Source organism: Condylura cristata, unplaced genomic scaffold, assembly GCF_000260355.1.
Source record: "Condylura cristata isolate star-nosed mole 26May11 unplaced genomic scaffold, ConCri1.0 scaffold00020, whole genome shotgun sequence".
Lineage (NCBI taxonomy): Eukaryota > Metazoa > Chordata > Mammalia > Eulipotyphla > Talpidae > Condylura > Condylura cristata.
The window spans coordinates 3,397,661-3,417,378 of record NW_004567121.1 but is presented as its reverse complement, the minus strand read 5'-3'; the positions used below and the strand labels follow the sequence as shown (position 1 = coordinate 3,417,378).

Here is a 19,718-nt window from a genome sequence, read left to right as displayed (position 1 = left end):
ACTATGTGGCATTGCCTGGGGTTACAGTAGTAGCACTAAGGGTTCAAGGCCAGGGTTCAAGGTCACCTACAGCACAACCACTAACACTCTGCCCCTATAAAGCTGGTCAAAGAACTGTCCTCCCAGTCCTCTAGGGCCCTGTCTTCCCACCATCCCTGCCATCGGGAGACTCAGAGTCCTCTCCTGCACTTACCTAACCCTGCCCTTCAGTCAAGGCACATCCTAACAACCACCACAGGACACCAGCCACCACAGGACACAACAGTGTGCCTCTTGCTCCTCCCCATGACTGTGGAATGACCCAACCATCACACTGTTCTCAGTCCTTTTGCTGCCAGGACACACTCAGGCCACAGACAGGCCAGGTCACACCACCAGGCCACCGGTCCACGCAATTCCTGGCAGCCTATCACTCCCACCTCCAAGTCCAAAGAACACAAAGCAGCAGCAGCCAGTGATGGTAACTTAGTCTACGTATGACCTTGAATCTCGTCTAATTTAAGTTGATCCTTCACAAACTCAACACCCTATTTTTAGTAGGCAGCTGCTCACAACACGGGGCACACACAGCAGCGAGTCTGTGGCTGGCCTGCTCTTGGGCACCGCTCTGCAGCTCTCTGTGGCATCAGCTGGCAGTCTGATCACTGTCTGCATCCGTAGTCACTAGCTATGCCCACTGTTTTGTAAACAGCTTGAGCCTAGGGGCCATATCTTTTCTTTCTTTGTATCCTGCCAGTAGTTTTTCCATAAGAAAAACCCAGTGGTTTTTTTGGAAATAAGTCCTACCCTTCCTTGTTTTCCAAATTAAAAAGAAACAATTATATATATGCCCAAAAGTAGATGACTGGATAAAAAAGATGTGGTACATATATACAATGGAATATTACTCAGCAACCAAAAAAGAGAAACACATGTCTTTTGCAGCAACTTGGATGGAGCTGGAAAAGATCATGCTTAGTGAGATAAGCCAGAAAGAGAAAGAAAAATACCGGATGGTTTCACTCATAGCAGGAGTATAATGGACCAGGCGAGAAAATAACAAGAATAATGAACAACCATAGACCAGAGACATGTTGTGGGGGTGGAGTGGGGAATGGGATCAAAAACGGGGGGAGGGGGGAAGGGAGGGAAATGCACGGGACTATGGTGGGGGCACAGGGGTGATTTGGTGATGGGAAACCCGTGGGGATTAGAATTGAGATGAAAAAAAAATGTATAAATTGATGTAAAAATAAACTTTTGTAGTAAAAAAAAGAATACTGCATATTTTAATGTATTTTCTAGTGACAAAAGGAATGCTTTTTAATTCAGGTGTAGGTTTTAAAAACACATTAGATTATTTCTTTTCATACAACCTGCTTGGTTTAATGAACATGATGTGACAAATATAAAGTGTATATATAATTACTTCAAGTGTAACTTATAATAAAAGGAATAGTTGAGCCCTTTCCAAAAAATAAATAAATAAACTTTTGTAATAAAAAAAAAGAAACAATTATCAAGCACCAAAAGATTTTTTTTTTTTAAGGAACTGTCCTGCCTTGTCATCGACAACCTCCACTACCACAAGGAACTCTTCCACTGGTGTGTAACAGACACCCTTAGGCCCAAGGTATTCTAGACATGTTCTAAAGCAGAAAGTTACTTCCTTTTACATCCTGGCCCTACAGCTGGCAAAACAACTAAAGTACTATCATTTCAAAGGCAGGAGGGGGAGGTGATCACAAAAGCAAGTAGATAAGGTACTGGTGTGAGGATCCTTCATGGAGTCCTGGGACGTGCAGTCCAGAAGTGAAACTGCCTCAGCTGCCCTGGACACCAGATCACGTTCAGGCCCAACTGGCGGTGTGATCAGGGCCTCTGACCTGGGCCCACCTGTTTGTGGTCTTTCCCAATCAGCCAGAAACTCTGAGGGAAGAACATACCCATTTGGGTGAGGGCCCTGTTATCTGAGGGCCCTGAAAGCTAAAATCCTGCTCAGTCATGAGGATCACAAAGAGCCAAACAGAACTATTGAAAGGCAATATTTTTAGGAAAAATCAATATCTATTTCTATTTTCAGAAAGTAATATATATTTAAAAAAATAATAAACTGTGTTTAAAGTTGCCATAAAGATAGAGCAGGATCTGGTGGTAGAATACATCCATAAAGGGGTTCAAAGTAGTGAAGTCAGTATTTTTTGTAGTTATGGAAAAAAGTCTGTTAAATGGTATATTAAGATGTTTTGCTGCCAAAGTCCTTGAACACCCCTTGACTTGACTCAGCCCTGGCACTTTTACTGCTGTGGTGGATATAAGCTGCACTCAGTCTCATCCTGCAGAATTTAACCACTAATTAATTCAAAGCAAATACAGTCATTTTGCTATCTGGATAAACATCTAATATTTTCTTGGAGCAACGAGCAGCAAATGGTTTACATGAGTTTGTCTTAAAAGCAATCTCAAATACCGAACATAGGGCCGTAGTCTAATAGTGTGGTGCTATCTCCAGGGGTCTCTGTCTTCTAAGTGGAACACTGTCAAGCAAAAATCCAGTGCAGACGAACTGTCCAGTATTCACATAGAAACCTGGAAATAGATCAGCATTATTCTCCTCATGGTAAAGAGCAAGTCCTCCACCAAAATCAGTAAGAATGTGACCCCAGATTTTGGATGCAACTAGGCAAGCAGAAGATAGAGACATGGGGACAGAGAAGCAATATCTAAAGGAAAAAGGGCCCAAGTGCCCATCAAGAAAGTTTAATTGAATAAATGCATTAGTTTTAGATTGAGTAATAACATTTAAAAGGCACCAACCCATAGGTGTGTTTTCATGAAATTGTAAATTTAAGGGAACTTTGTGAGTCTTCCCTTTGGAACAAATTGATCATTAAAACTGATTTTTGGTTTTACCATCACAAAAAGGCTTGAATTTCTGTAGGTCCTAAGAGACCTAAAGTGTATTAGAACAATGTAAGTTGGTCACAGGTCTGCTCCTTGATTTCTCATCCAAGTGAATCAACAGGGAAACAATCAGGCTAAGACGATTGTGACTGAGGAGGCAGTCCCACATGAACATCCGTTCAGCTTCTTGAACTCAACAAAAGCCCATTTTTGTGAAAATAGGGACACAGTACAGCTGTGGGGACTGGGTGGTGAGGCCACTGTCAGGTCCACTAGGTCATCCAGGAATGAGCAATTCCAGGAGACTAATTATTTTCTTCAAAATAAAGGAGACTGAATTCAAAGACTTCAAAAAGCCCATTATGTAAAATACTCCTTTCTCAATGGGACATCTTGGCATCATCATTAGGTCATTTATTTCACAAAACGTGATCCATGCCTGTCCTTTACTGGGTGCGCTTGTAAGTGGCTCGCACTCCAGTGTGTTCTCCCCAAAGTGTGGTCCTCAGAGCCTGAGTCACAGCACAACACCTGCCATGGGGCTATGGATCAAAATGCAGATTCCCAGGCCCCAGAGGCATCTCGAGGGTGGGGCTCCAGGAAATTATACTCTTTAAAGTTTTCCAATGACTTTTGTGCAATGAAAGTATTTGCACAAAAATACTCTAACCCAATAGGTGAGACCTGCATGTAAACAAATACTTCCTACCCAAAATATTCTTGGAGAGACAGACAAGGTTAATTAAGCTCTGGGAACAGTATTCTACTACCCTCATGTGCCAATTTCTGCCTTAATGAAATGCTCCTCAAACAGCAAGAACACTTTTCCCTTTCAGAGACCCAGGAGTCCCCGGCATGCCATCTTCCTATTCCTACAAGTACTGCTTATTTTAGATGGACCTCATGGTCGCTGCTTCCTGCTGATGCATAAAGGAGAAAGAGGGCGAAGTCAAAATTTACTGTGTATCTTCAGTGCGCCAGTCACTTTGCAGGGCTTATACATTACTTCATTCACTCACCATCATCACATGGGTAGGGATCATCACCCACATTTTACAGATGTGCAAATTAAGGAACATTCTCCAGGCCATACAACTAATAAGTGGTGAAGTCAGCATTCAGCTAAGGGTCTGTCTTCCTCTGAAGTCACCGCGCCCCCACCTTTCCAAACTGAAATGCTGTCCTTGTACATTCTTGCAAATTACCATAATGCAAGGTCTATGTAAGCAAACCTCATCTGTTATGTATTGGCTGCTCTTAGTTTCCTTCAAAGGGCTTAGAGACATATGTAGGTGATGCTGTTGGTGAGCTGTGTCCCCAAAGCCAGGACCTAAGGCGACATTCTGCTGAATAGCAACACGTGGCCGCTGGGTTAGCTGTCATCTGCCTGGTCCAGGTGGGCAGTCACCATGGGCCAGGCCTGGTGGGGTTATTAATTCAGACCCATCCAGTATTATGCTTCTATTCTCTGCACATATTTTTCCCATATCAAATTGTGACTTCCTTGAAGACAGAACTGTATTCATCCATTTTTGTAACCCCTCTTCCTCACCTCTAGTAAATACCAAAAAGGCTGTTCTAGAACATAGCTTGTTGAAGAGAGGAGCCTACTTCTTTCATTACTATGTTTCCAGAGCTCTGCACAAGTTACAAATGTGGAGTGATCTCTTACCCTCAAATCAGGGCAAATTTACTCAAATGTAATCAGAAATCTACACTAACTCTTTCGTCCAGCAATCTAAGTTTTAAAATTTTTTGAGGCTATTTCTCTATGCCTTGTGTTTTATTAGGTGATACAGAATGCCTGGATCACCCCATTATTTCAGCATAATTCTAAGAGATTGATTATGTTGGTGACCAAAGAACAGGACTGAGTCAGCTACTGTCCAGGGCCTAGAGAGGGCTGGAGGGAGCCAGGAGCTGAGAATAAGATAAAGAAGTTAGGACATAAACCGGCTATGGGAGAAGGAATTCAGTGCGGTTCCCTGCCTTCAAGGAGCTTCGTCTCTAACTGGGAAACTACACCTTCACAGACATCAGGTAAAGATGTGTTGTTCCCTCCTTCTAAGGGAAAGAGAGGGTAGAGGCATGGGTGGGTAGCCCTCAAGTGCTCAGCTGGGATCCTGTAGTCATGGTAGTTTCATCAGGCTGGAGCACAATTAATATTCTAGGAGTATGGGGTTTCCTGAAGAGGAACCTTGTCTTTTCTTCCTTCTGAATTTCCTTCTCCCCCCAGTGAGATTCCAAAGCAGACAGAAAGCATTTAATAAATGCTTATTAACTAATGAGAGGATTCTCTCATAGAAGTAGTAAGAAATTCAAGGCAACCCATTATTAGAAGGAGCAGGATTTGGGAGATAATTAAAGCTCTCAACCTCACAAACTGTACTGACAATTTTGGGAGTGCAGCTGTTCTAGCTCCATCCACTGAAATGAACTGCATTCTAGGGAGGGAGAAGGAGCCCTCTGAGAGAGCCTCCTGCTGCCAATCAGCTACAAAGAAGCCACTCTGAGCTTCAGGTTAGAAACAAAAAAGCAATGTCTAGGTTGAGTGATGGGCAGTGAGCTTGAATATATAAAAAGCCCAAGTGTCTTTCAAAGTTACAGTGAATTTTTTCACTTTAGGCATAGCCTGAATACATCTTAAAATAAATAAAATTGGTTTCATAATATTTATTTTTAGTTCAAGCACTTTTCTCCACCAACACAAAAAAGTGCTACCTCCAATGGTAGAACTGACCAAATTTTTACATCTATATTTTTGGACCTAAAGAAAAATACTAGTGAGGCAGTTTTTCTAAAACCAGTTTTCTAGGAGTACTGACTCAAACGAGACTCCCAGTCTGTGCTTTTTCCTGTACTTGATACCTTACTTTATTGGACTTCCCCAATTTTGCACTTTTGCAAATCCAAGGTCTGTGTCTCACCAAAGGCTCAGATAATGGTTAGCAAATTTTTTTTAACAGAGAAGTGTTCTTAAACTAAGGCATGTACATTGCTTTTGTAGACATAATGTTATTGCACACTCAGTAGATCATTGTACAGTGTAAACACAACTTTTATATGCACTGGGAAACCAGAACATTCCTGTGACTCGCTGTATGGCAAGATTCACTGTAAGGGGTGGGCCACAGCCAGATCCACGGTATGTCCTGAGCATGATGCTTTTAATTTATTCACTGTAAAGTCTTTCTCTTGACTCATAGCAAAATATTGTGGTCAGCACACTGAACTATTCACCAGTTCTGTGCAAGTAGCAGGGACTGCTCAGCATGGGGGCTGAGGGGGGCTGGACTGAGGACAGTGCAGTGAGGAGGAAAGCAATGCAGGGCTGATTGATGAGCTTCATGAGGGGAGTGGGGCTAGAAGTGAAAGGTGGTTTGATGCCCAACCCCATCTCCTAAAACCTTGAGAGTGGTTGGGCAGTTGGGTCTTTTGGTCAAACATGAAACCACAGTTAAGATAAACTCTCCCCCAATTATCTGCACTTTTCCCCACCTCTCCCTCCTGTACATGCCCTGGCTTGAAGCAGGCCCTCAGAGCTCTGTGACTGTCTGGGCACTCATCCGAGCCCTGGAGTGTCTGGAATCTCTATTCTGAGGAGCCTGACATCACAGACATCAGAAATAGTTCAGCTTCACTGATGAGCCCAGATCCTGAGATAACTGCATCGTTGCCAAAATTACTGACTTTTTTTAACCTGATGCCAAGCCCGCAATGAAAATGTTTACTCTAAAAATGATTATACTAATTCACATTTACTATTTTATTTTAAAATTTCTGAGGAAATAAGAGAGGGAAAAATAAAAGACAAGTTCTGTTCCAAAGCTAAGAGATAAGACGCCTTTTCCCTTCCTAAGAGAGAGTACGCAAACCACTAAAAAGACCCCTCACTCTGCATCCACAGGACTCTCCTAACCTAAGGAGTAGCTCCCAGGGGATTATCCCCCTAAAAGACAGAGTCCCTGGAGAGCACCAGTTGTTAGTTCTTTCCAAAAACAGCAATGTCCCTGGCCCCATCCAGAACAATCCACCCCTAACTAAAGAGGGTGAAAGCTCCTGAGAATTGAAAAATCACCATGTACAGTTTACCAATACTCATGGTCAATTCAGACCTCTTATTCTGCTGACTATGCACAGTCATGCCTAGACAAGTCTCCATGCTAGAATTAATCCTACTTACTACTGCTGGTAGAAAACAGGTACCCCTGATTTCCTCTAGAAAAGGAGGCCTAGCACCGGCAGCAACCTTGAAAATGGCCTTCCCCTCATCCAGACACAGTTTCACAGTTCAACATGTACTTCTTGATTCCATATTCCAATTCTCACCCACCATTATGCATCAAACATGTTGGTTAGTATCATGACTATTCTAAAACTGTTCTTTATGACAGAAATGTCATGTCCTTTTTATTATTTTACTTCTAGAACCAATGGCTATAATAGAAGCCCACTTGGAATACCAAAAGAAAACAAACATTTATTAAATGCCAATTTTGCATTTAACATTTCCATAGGTGTCTATGCTTTAATTCTTCCAACAACCAAACAAAACATAAAAAAGTTGGGTGACTTGCCTAAGGTCACAAGTAGTTGGTGGTAAAACTAGGGTTTCAATGCAGGTCTGACTCTAAAGTTGATTCACTTATCAGCAAACATTATCCAAGAGCGAATCATACAAAAAGTAAGATCAAAGGATTGTTATAACTTGCATTATTCATCAGCAAATATGTACTTCTCTCTCCATCTCAACGTGGGGAGAGTAAACCAACCATTCCATCCACACTGGACTTGGCTGTGTTGTTTGCTTCCGCCAAAGGAAAGTCAGTAGATGTGACCTGAACGGGGCCTTAAGCAGTGCTGCTTGGGTTGGCATGGCTGCTGTGCTGTTATTTGCCACAATAAAAATAAACTCTGGATAGCACTGGTTATAAGATAAGTATGTCAGAAATTAATCAAACAGCAGCTGACATGTGAACCTGTGGTCAAGAAATAGTGACTGAACTTTATCCAAATTGGTAAAAACTATCAATCAACAGGTCCAAGAAGCTCAACAACCCCCATGAACAAGATATATGCCATTAGGACTGGAGAGGAGACACAGTGCTGTGTTCTGTCTGGAAAAGAAATGGTGAGAAGTTTCAGAAGGCACAATGAGAAACAGAAAAGAGGAGCTAGAAAGAATATATATATATATATATATATATATATGTATATATATATATATATAAGAGTATATATATATGGTCTTTTCAACCACCAGAGTCAGCACCATCTGATACCTAGATACTGTATAAAATATTGTGTGTATGTGTTAAGTGTGTGTGTTTATATACATTCATATGTATTACTAACAATCCATAAGGTAAACATCACTACCCTACGTAGGAGTCAGTAAGGTTCAGACTAGCTAAGTACCTTAACCAAGATCACACAGCCAAGTGATAAATCCAACTGAGATCTGACTACAAAGCTTGGGCTCTTGATTTTACCGTGTTGAGTTCTCTGACTACAGGACAGTGCTTAGTGCACTGCTCTACGCCTCTCAAATATAAGCTCAGCAGGGACCCAGCTGACTCTAAACAGAAAACCAAGGGGATAGATAACGATGAGGGGCTTCAGGTCCACAACATCTGCCAGGATCAACCTCCCATTTCCAAACCTAAAGCAAAGGTCCTGCTCCTCTGAGAGGGAAACCCATCAGAGGCTGATGGAGGATTCCTGGGTGGGAGGAGCTGGTACTGGGGGGAAGGGAGGTGTCTCTAAGTCATCACCAAGGAAGTCATCACCAGAAGTGAAAGCACTGGGGTTCATGCATCCAACTCCTGGGAGCCCAATGCAGGTTGGTGACCTAGTCCCATCCTCTTGTTTCTTTCTAGAAACAGGAATTTGTTTCGGGAGATGTGGATGACTGAGATTGTGCCATGAGACATCTATCCCTCTCTTCTTTCTCCATGTGTCATTATTCTATGCCTCCTGGGTGAGTTCAGAGGCTGCCCATAACCTGGGAATAAACACAAGTTGCCCTCACATTTTCTCTCAGTGTGGGAAAATAAGGGTGAGGTATGAAAAAAAGTAAGATGATAAAATTTTTAAGGAATGACTTGCATTATCAGAGTTTGTGAGAGATTCTTGCCTGCTCTGGTTTCTAGGTACTTCTCAAACTACCAGTAAAAGATGTTATCTGTTAGTGGTTCATCTTCGACAGCAGAAAAGCCATCTGAGAGAGGGAGAAGAGGGTTAGGAAGACTTCTCTGAATGGTAATGTACACGCAGAGAAGACAGAGAAACCAAAAGGAGTGTGAGAGGCATTTTTAAGAGCAGAAGTGAGAGAATGCATGTTGCCCACAAGAACCAGCAAACACTGAGAGAAGACTAGAAGGTAGAGAGCCTGTAATGGTGATGGACACAAGGTTGGAAAGTAAGAAGAGCCAAGTGAGCAGTAGCTTGTGGGAGAATGTCATGACAAAGAGGAAAAATGGCTTCCCCTACATAAATATTTTTATGTATTTTAATGGTTAACTTTTTCCAGAACATTACATTAGTTGAAAAATTTTAAAGTAAGTGTGTGTCAAAAAAGAATGTATATCAAAGTTCATATTATTTCAAGTATAAATGTTTTATTTATAGGCAAACAAAAATTGTTATAAAATTTTGCTTTCCTGATTTAGATTTTCCAAATCTACTTCTTATCTTATTTTCAGTGAAAAGCTGCAAGTTCCAACAAATAAGAGAAAGAAAGTTGGAATTTATGTTTGATGAATATAAAACTTTGGCAAGAAGTATGAATATACTCCAAAGTATTTAAATTTAAAAGAGTGTAATTTTTATATGCTTCAATATTTCAACATTTTTCAAGTGCTGTATTAACTGTGAAACTAGTCATTAAAAATCATTCTTATATGTAATATACAATTGTACATTTTCCTTTTATCTTGAGTATCCAATATGATGGACATACATTGTTGTTGATTCAAAATGTGACATTTTGAACATTATGGATATTTTGCATTAATATTGACTTTTTAAATATTGTATTACAATATAATTTACCTGAACAAGCACATGAGAAGATAATCACTATTACCAATCAGTAGAGAAATGCAAATCAAATCACAATGGGCTAGCACCTCACACCCATTAGAATGGCAACTATCAGAAAGAAAACCCAGAAAATACAAGTGTGGACTCTTGGTGAGAATGTAAGATGGTGGAGCCAGTGTGGAAGACAATACAGAGAATCTTCAAAATCTGAGAACAGAGTTCCCTATGTGGTTCCTAAATTCCACTTCTATGTGTACAGACAAAAGAATTGAAAGCAAGGTCTCAAAGAACTATCCATACACCTATATCTACTGCAGTACTATTTACAGCAACCGAAAGACAGAGCAACTCTAGTCTCCACTAATAGGTAGTGGATACACGAATCAACAAAATAAGGTGTATACACATAATAGAATATACTGTGCCTCAGAAAGGAAAGAAAGTCAGGCACATGCAACCGAACAGGCGAACCTGTGGATAGAATGCTAAGGGAAGTCAACAGTCACAAGATGCCAAGTACTGTATGATTTCATTTACATGAGGTATGTAAAGTGGTCAAAAGTTGGGGACAGAAAGTAAGACGGCAGGCACCAGGGTGTGAGGCTGGGAAATGGAGATCTGTTGTGTAACCATCTGGAATCCCAGATGGTTCACTAGATGTGGGAGTTCTGGAGACCAGTTCACAACATTGTGGATGTACCTAACAGGTAAGATGGAAAATTTTCAGTTATATTTATTTTATTGCAACTTAAAAAGTATTACTTACCTTGACAACAGAGGATTTTTTGGTTGGCTCTGAGTGGGTTTAATGCATGGGCTAAGTCATACTCTAAAGTCAATTTGAAATCCAAAAAGTCCACAATGGCAGGAAATGTACTGCAAGAGCCAGGTGCATTCTCTGAACAAGATTCCTCCAACCCCTTACTTCACAGTTTCTCTCCACATGGCTGCAGACAGGCTAATGTCTCAGAGACATTAGCCAAACCAGAGAGTTGCCTGAGGAAACTGATACTGATAAATGCTTGAAAGAGATTATGGGGTAATGAAGAGAAATGCCTCTGGGGCCCAGGTGAAGTTGGAAACCACACATTTCCAAGCCAAAACAGTCTGTCAAGGATTTCTGAGCAGTTTTGGAGTGGGAGGGTTGGGCTCAGGAATTTCTGGTATACCACAATAGAAGGAGGAGGCAAGATCTCATATTTGGGATTGGACTCTCTCTCCAAGTTCAGAACATGTGACCAGTAACATGGCACTAGATTAGCAGGTTACACTCAGCATTTCAGTCTAAGAAAAATGTTCTTGTCTGTAATTTAATTTGTATGCTTCACAGAAATGGAAATATGGTAGTTGCTCAAATTGTAAGCTGGGCAGCCAGATATGTTTCCCTTTATAACCAAGTTGCCAAGGAACACTTAAACCAAAATTAAACCCCACATATAGTAACTGGCACACCCAGGAGCTGGTGACATCTCACATTCTGTATCCTGGTTGATACTTTGCCCACTAGGCTTCCTCATGTAAATCACTCTCTATAAGCATGGCATACATTCGCATTAATTTCCTTCTCAGATTAGCATCAACCTTGCTGATCAACTGACATTTTCTCAAATTCTCTGGAGATGTCTACTCCACCATCAGAACAAAGGTGTCAGTTACCTAAAGCAGTGCCCCTATGAGCTCTACTGGAATCTCTCCCTGCTCCACTTTGGGAAAGTAAGAGTCTGAATTCACAAAATGTGGGGCAGGGTCTTTATGACTCAAATGCCTGCCTTTATCTCTCCTTGACCACAGTATCCTCCTACTCTGTGCCAGTGAGAGCCCGTGAAGACAGCAGGGCTCAATAACCAGCTAACCTGTACAGCCATCTTCTCCTTGCCAAGAACTAAGTCCAGGACTGACACGCCGGGGGCACACTTCAGAAGATTCACAAGTTAATAAACATATCATTTAAGCTACTTTCCTGGGAGTAAGTTTCATGCTCAGTTGCTTCACTGACAAATGTACCACAAACATGCATAAACTCTGCTCTTGCACCCATAAATAATATAAAAGATATGATTAGTCCCTACCTCATGCTTTGTTTCCTAAAGATACAAGTGATGTGAAGTTATGATAAACTACACCCTCTCTTTTTTATCGCAGGTACCTGGAGGGAGTTTTCCTTTTAGTTTCCTTGAATTCCAAGTAATGGCACTGTCACCATCCTTCCCGGGGAATGCAGGGAATTCCATACACTGTGTTCTCTCTGCAAATGCATGGAATCTGAAACAAGAAGATTTGCAACATACGGCTGAACAGTGCTTTTCATGTGCATCTGTTCATTCTGCCAATGCTGTCAATTTGCTCTTCTGTGGCACCGAACCTCAAGCCATCTCTATTGCCTTTCCTGTACCTTGTCAAGTCCCACCCAAAAAGAGGGAAGAAGAAGAAGACAAAGAACTGTGCATGGTGTTATGATTTACAACAAATGACTCTTCGTTAGAGTGCAATTTTCTCAATAAATGGTATGTACTGATCTTGAGAAAATATGCTGTGCTTACTCTATCCTCCTGTTTTCAAGGTTTAAGCATGTGAACACAGTTAGGACAAGCCTAGAGTTTTGTCACAGACAAAGCTAGAGGTGGCCCTGTGGTTCAGTGTTGAATGCTGGCACTCACTGGCTCACCTGCCAACTGCTGACACGCCTCAGTCAGATTTACCAAGGCAAACACACACTTCTGTAGGACCTTGGGGTCAGCACTAATGAAAAGAATGCTTTGTGTGGGCAAGTTTTTAGAGTCTGACTACTCAAAGTGGTCCCAGAAGCAACAGTGGCATCACCTGGGAGCTCATTAAGGAGAACACCCCAGGTCCCGGCTGGATAATGAGTCAGAATGCATTCTTCAACAGATCCCTGAGGACTGGTACACCCCTTAAAGGTCAAGAAATGATGGTGTAGTGGTGGGGGTGATGGACTCAGCATACCCTCTAAGCCAATTATCTGGAATGCAAACATCAGTAACAGAAGGACCTTTCTAGTAGTAACACTCCTCCTGCCTCCCCACACACACCCGGGGATTCCACTACTACCTGTTGCAGCCACTTGCTAGAGCAAAGAGAATACAAAGTACAGGCTAGGCTGGGCAGATATTGAGAGAATGAGGGGTGGAGGGGCTCATCTGGGCCCTGGAAAGCCTCAGTCCTATCTACTTAGGAAGGGTTTCTGGTGAGGCTAGAATGAGACTTGATAGAAATAAACAACCCCTGGCCCTCCCTGGTAGCACAATGGGTTGGGACACAGCACTGCAATCTGGCCACAGCCACTTCCCAGCCCTGAAGGTGACCCACATGGTACAGCAGAACTCTCCTGTCTTGCCCACTACTCCCCTCAGCAATGTGTTTTGTCAATCTGCCTGTTCTGCTCCCCACTCTGTCTCTGGTGAATCCTCTCACCACTCTTGCACCTTTGGCCTGTACCCCAGTTCTGCATGCATAAATAAATCTTAAAAAAAAAAGAGCCCAGCTTTATTCCAGAGGCCCCTCATTAAAGAAACAGACTCAATCCAGCTCAGTCCTGCCCCTGCAAAGGCCTTCATACAGGCCAGAAAAGACTAGCTTGTTTCCTCCCATGATCTGCTCATTGGGTCAAAGGAAGATACCTCAGGTTTTTCCTCATAGGTCACATGCCCTGAAGGCCAAGGCCTTAGGTACCCAGGACTTTCTACTCTAGGATCCAATCTCTGGTTAGTAAAGAGAGCAGTGCAGACATTTCCTCTGGCAATACAACCTTACAGCACAGAAAGTAATCACTGTTAAGGCTTTTGGGAAACCTTTTGGGTTCAGCGTTATGCCTGAGGGTTGGTAGTTCTACACAAACACAACCTCAGGCAAGGGAAACCCAGAGTATGCCTCCCCATGAGCAAAAATGCTCAAGGCAGACCTATCATAACTGCACATCAGCTGGGACTCAAGGAACATAGAGAGACTGCTGGCAACTTGGCAGGGATGGAGCAAGCAGAGCGCATCACACAGGTTGTGGACTGGGGTCATTCACAAAGGTCAGAGCAGGGCTAGGACACATCTGCATCTCTTCCTCCTCTGCACAACTAGCACTGCCTGGTCCAGGAAGTAAAAGTTGGAAACTGAAGTGCAGCTTGTCCCCTGTTGAGTGACTCCCTTGCCTTGCCTTCCTTGAGGAAGGACACAGATGTGCTAAGCACAGGACAAGCAAGAGAGTTACCTTTTTCTCTCCACTAGCAAAGGTAGGGTGGTGAGCCCTCTCTATTTTAGGGGGTTTGGGGAACCTACACAATTGAACTCAAGCACCTGAAGTTAAAAAATGCTCTTCAAAATCAACAGAGGTCCTCATAAAATGCAACTTCCTGGTCCTCCCTAGATCCTGAGAATCAAATCTCTGGGGCGGCTGTGGCCAAGAGAGCTACTTTTAAATAAATCTCCCTAGAAAGTTTTTACCTGGAGGGCTAAAGGCATTTCCCAGGCTCTCCTCTATTGTGTGGAATCTGCCTTCAGAAGTAATCACCGGGCATTTGAATGAGCAACAAACAGTCTTTCCAGACAACTCAATTTATGAACAAACACTCAAGAGCAGGCATTTCACACAGACTAACTTAGGAAAGGACTTAGTCATTCTCCTGTAACCACAAAAGTAGTTGTCTCTCTCCACAGCCAAGGAGTGGGGTATATTTTTAAATATAGAATTTATTTTTATTCAGGTTTGGTGAGGCCAACAGATCAGAAGATAATTGCCATTTAAACAGTTTACGACTCAAATCTGGACTGAATTGTGTCCATGTACCAAATTCATATGCTGAGCCTTAATCCCCAAAGTGCTAGATTTGGAGATAGGGTCTAAAGGAGGTTAATTAAGGTCAAATAAGGTCAGAAGGTTGGGGTTCTATTCTAGTGGGATTAGTATCAGTATAAGAAGAGACTGCAGAGGACTTGGTCCTTTCCCCATATCTCTCTAGCTACCATACAAGGACACAGCAAGAAGTAGCTGTCTACAAGTCGGAAGGAGAGCTCTCACCAGAGACTGAACCAGCCAGCACCTTGACACTGGGCTTCCGGAACTATGAGACATGAGACATAAACATCTGTGGTTTAAGTCACCCAGTCTGTGTCACGTTGGCATGGCTGCTAGAGCTGACAAATATAGTTCCCAAGAGATAGGGCATGTCACACCACATGGGGCCAACAGGGAAGCACTGGGGGTGGCCAGAAGGCCAAGGGAAAACACAGCAAGATTTTTCAGTGTGGATTCGGCAGGAAGGAGCAGGTAAGATAATGTATCCAGACATAGGACTCGCTAGCTTAAATCATTTCAGCAGGCTCTGAGGAGGAGAGACCGTCCTGAGTTGTCTGGTACCTGCTCTGGATGGTTAGGCTATGTGGAATGTTGACCTTAACTGTGAGAATGCGGATTGGGAGTGTGGGCTCTGGATCAGCTGGTTTGCAGATGAAAGGTACACTTCCTGTGGTCACCTACTACCTCTCACAATCAGCTAGCCCTGGAGAGACATCTGTTCAGGGCCAGTAAGGGCCAATGTATCAACACTTTAGAATTATAGAAGCTAATAAAAAGGATCACACGGGGCCCTCCCTGGTGGCGCAGCGGGTTAAAGCACAGCACTAAGAAGCTAAAGCCACTTCCGCATGAGTTCGATTCCTGTCTGTCCTGGAGGTGACCACATGGTGCGGCAGACCTCTCCTGGCCCGCCCGCTGTTCCCCTCAGCAGTGTACTTTGTCGATCTGCCTGTCTGCTCCCCACTCTGTCCCTGGTGAATCCTCTCACCCTCTGCATCTTTGGCCTGTACCCCAGTTCTGTATGCACAAATAAATAAATCTTTAAAAAAAAAAAAAAGGATCATACAAGATAAAGAAGAAAAGTGAGCACGGAGACTAAGAGGGGACAAGCGCAGCAGCAGACAGGAAAGCATCCCAGACCCACCGCTGAGAGTTAAAGCCAGAAGTGACCATGCCATCACCACAGCATGCTTTATACCTACCTGCTGTGAGTCTTGGCACTCAGAAGCTTTAAGAACTCAATAGTGTCTTCTCCTCTGGCATTGAAGGACACCGTGCAGACAGGATGTGGGATCTCCAAAGCCCTCTTAAGGAGAAGCTCCTTGGATTCCTCAGGAACATCCCCCACCACAAAGTAGTAAATGGATTCAATCTGCAAAACAGTAGTCCCTACAGGTCACGTCCCTCCTGTGCCCTTGCCCCGCTGGCAGCGCCTTTCTGCACATCTATCTCTCTCTTTCGTAAGTCGTCAGGAAGAAGCGCAGCACCACTCAATGCTTTGTGGGACACTTAAGGGCCAAAGTCAGGGAATGAAATATTCAAGGCCTGGTGTCAAGGTTCACTGGCAGGGGCTGTGGCTCAGGTATTGCATGAGAAGGATATGGGGGGGCAGATTTGGAGAGTAGATCCTCTGAGCCAAGGAGTTCATTCTTTAGGTGAGGTGCAGCTACTTTCAAGTCAAGTCAAGGGAAGATGGGTTGGCACAGCCACTGTGGGCAGGAATCATATTGCCATTTCCTATGGGTGTGCCATGATTTTACAATGTAAGTGCATCCATCCTCCCTCAGAGGCAGATGGTGAGTCCTTCTGCTCAACTCACAGGAAAGATGGTCCTGACTTCACACAGCATGTCAGGGCCCAGGCCCGCCCACTGGGCCTTGACCCTCACTGCCATGTGCAGATCACAAGAATCAGTCTGTTGTCCGGAGAGACACACGCACACACACACATCCCATGCTTAAACAAGAGATCTGGGAGACTCATTTCTCATTCCTCACCAGGGGAGGAGACAATCCCCAAATGCTCCCAGCCTAATTTAGAGAGATGTGAATTCTTTCCCCATCTCCACCACACTGAGCTCTCCTCCCCTGCAGGATTTTGTCTTCCAGGATGTTTGTCTCCCCTGCCACTATAGAATTCTGTAACCTCAGGCAAGTGATTGCACTTCAGTTTCTTCCCTTGTAAAATGGGAGATAGTGCAGTTTACCTCAGGCCTGAACTTCAACAGGATGACTTACACTCCTTTGAGTATACAAATCTTAGAAAGTAAGAACCGGGGAGAGCCAGAAATACCCATCAGCTCAGCTTGTCACTGAAAATTCCTTGACTGATCATCTCCACAGATACCTGGGGAAGAAACCCAGGAAACGAATTGTGTTTTAAGGGATACAAAGGTGTCAACATCCTTTCAGATATGTTTTCCCACTCTGATCACAAACCCCCATCCGCTGAAGGAAAATAGTTCACCATCTCACTTTACTCTCAAACTTGGGACTTACACTCATCTGGCACAGAGCGGTGCACACATGATCAGCTCCTCAGTTGGTTAGGATACCCTGTCAGTAGTAGCCAGGGCCCACTGGAGGCTCGGCAGGGTGGTGGGCAAAGGGGTAGGCTAGGAGTCGGAGGAGGAGGAAGGGCAGAGTGGGAACCGGGACTCTACTTCAACAATAAGCCTCACAATCGAAGTCAAAAAAGCCCATTTCCACCCTGTGACTCCTCTCGGGCTTTTAGATCTTAACTCTGACCTAAAAAGAAAGAAGGAATGTAGATTTCTTTTAGTTACTGAGTCAGAAAAAAAATAAGAGAAAAAAACAGAAAAGAGTGTTTTCCAGATTCCTTAAAGTCAACAATTACTGTTCTGGTGCAGGCACTCTGTCTCCTCCTCCTGTGTTGCAGATTACTGTGTGTAAAATGTACAGGCTCCCAGCTGAACCGTAAAGCTTCCAGCTACGGCAGTGCCCGTGTTCAGTATGGGGATGGGCTCACCACTCACGAGAATCCAAAATCGCATGTGACAGATTAGGGGACAGACACGTGAAGAATATTCTATGGTTTCTTAGATCATCGGGGAGGAGAATGACGGCAGCCGCTAGGAAGTCTGTACGCAGCTCTGACACACTGAGTCTCTATAGCATTCTCGGTTGCAAACTCCATTTCTTTGCTCTGGTATTAACCCAAGAATCTAAAATCCTGGTACAGAAATGTTTTCTGTCATGATTTCATTTAAAACAATAACTGTAGGCCCTCCCTGGTGGCTCAGCGGGTTAAAGCACAGCACTAAGAAGTTTAAGCCACTTCCGCATGAGTTCGATCCATCCCCGCCTGCCCCGGAGAAGCTCCACATGGCGTGGCAGACCTCTCCTGACCTGCCCGCTGCTCCCCTCAGCAGTGTACTTCATCTATCTGCCTGTTCTGCTCCTAGCTCTGTCTCTGGTGAATCCTCTCACCCTCCGCATCTCTGGCCTGTACCCCAGTTCTATGTGAATAAATTAATAAATAATCTTAAAAAAAAAAATAACTGTAACCAGTCATGATTTAGGAATTCCTCCCCTTCTTTAAGTCTGTGTGGTTGGTCACTCACTTTTCATTAAGTCCATATACTCAGCTTCTTATTACCTATGTTTTTAGTCAGCTCTCAGTGACATGCTCCACAGATTTCCTGAGGCATACTTACACTGAGACCAACCATCCTCTTCCTCCTGTACTGTTTTTCTGCCTTTCCTTTAATCTGACATAACAACAGTGGAAAGGAAAGAGGTAAATGTGTTACCTATATCTCCCATCATTTTGCCACCAATCTGGCAGAATGCTTTTTAAAGTGAAATGCTTTTGGGGGTCATCTGCTATTTGACAAACTAATATGGATTCTTTTAATACTCACAGCAGTCCTGTGGAGAACGAATATTTGTTCTCATGCCCAGTTTACAAATGGCGAAAGTGAGACTAGACAGGCTTTTTGACTGTTCCAGCAATTGAACTGTCTCCTGATCCCATCAGCTTCTGGTCTTTTTTTTTTTTTTAATTTATTTTTATTTATGCATATAGGAACTGGAGTGTAGGCTGGGGGTAGGGAGAGGGTGGTAGTGAGAGAATTCATCAGAGACAGAGTGGGGAGCACAACAGGCAGATCTACTAAAATCTAAAATACACTGTTGAAGGGAGCAGCAGGCAAGACAGGAGAGATCTGCTGCACCATGTGGTTCCACTCCCTGGCCAGGGTTTGAACCCAGGCCACAGCGGTGATAGAGTGATAGTGCATATTTAACCACTATGCCTCCAGGGAGGCCCACTTCTGCCCTTTTTTCAACCACCACGCTGTGTCAGCTGTTCATGGCAAGGATGATTACCTACTCTGGTGGACATGAACCCCAGAATTGTGAAAGCAAGGTTACAGGGAAAGATGGTGACCAAAAGTAGGCACTATATTCATTCCTTGTTCCCATGCCATCTGAGGCTCCTGCCCTACTATATGAACATCATTGACCAAAACTAGGGTCCAGGACTTTGTGTGACTCAGGAAAAGTAGACCCATGGGAATCTTCACCCCATAAATTATACCTCAGAGTTCCTGAAGGTAGGGACAGTCTTGAGGATCAGCAGAAGCAGGAGGAAAGGCAGTTCTTCACTGTTCAGCATGTCCCTAATGATGATTGGTACTGAATTTGATTGCACAAGATATGGAAGATGTTTGGGTTCCATTTGCTATTTTATCATGAGCCCAAAATTCTTATCACTTTAAATTATATAAAATAAGGTCGTGCCTTTATATTTTCACCTGAAATGTCTTATTCTGTCCGGGTCATTTGTTTTGCAACCTTGCACAATAACCTACATTCTTCCTAGGCAAGGAGACTTTGGCAACTTCCCAGCCCCAGGCTTAAGGAGAAAGAAGCACCAGATGGGAATGGCTGCTCCTGCTCCGGTCACCTGTCAGGAGCTCCCATGCCTCCAGGTATGAAAATGTCTACTTTGCAAAGTAGCAAAA

General features: G+C 43.4%; 1 protein-coding gene across 1 annotated transcript in view; it reads right to left on the bottom strand.

Annotated features, from left to right (window-relative positions):
* The window catches only part of VWA3B (von Willebrand factor A domain containing 3B), a 136,632-nt gene that overhangs the window by 99,137 nt on the left and 17,777 nt on the right, over positions 1-19,718 (bottom strand). The window contains 2 exon segments of the mRNA XM_004686005.2: positions 12,074-12,189; positions 15,934-16,103. Coding sequence (XP_004686062.1) covers positions 12,074-12,189; positions 15,934-16,103 — 286 coding nt within the window.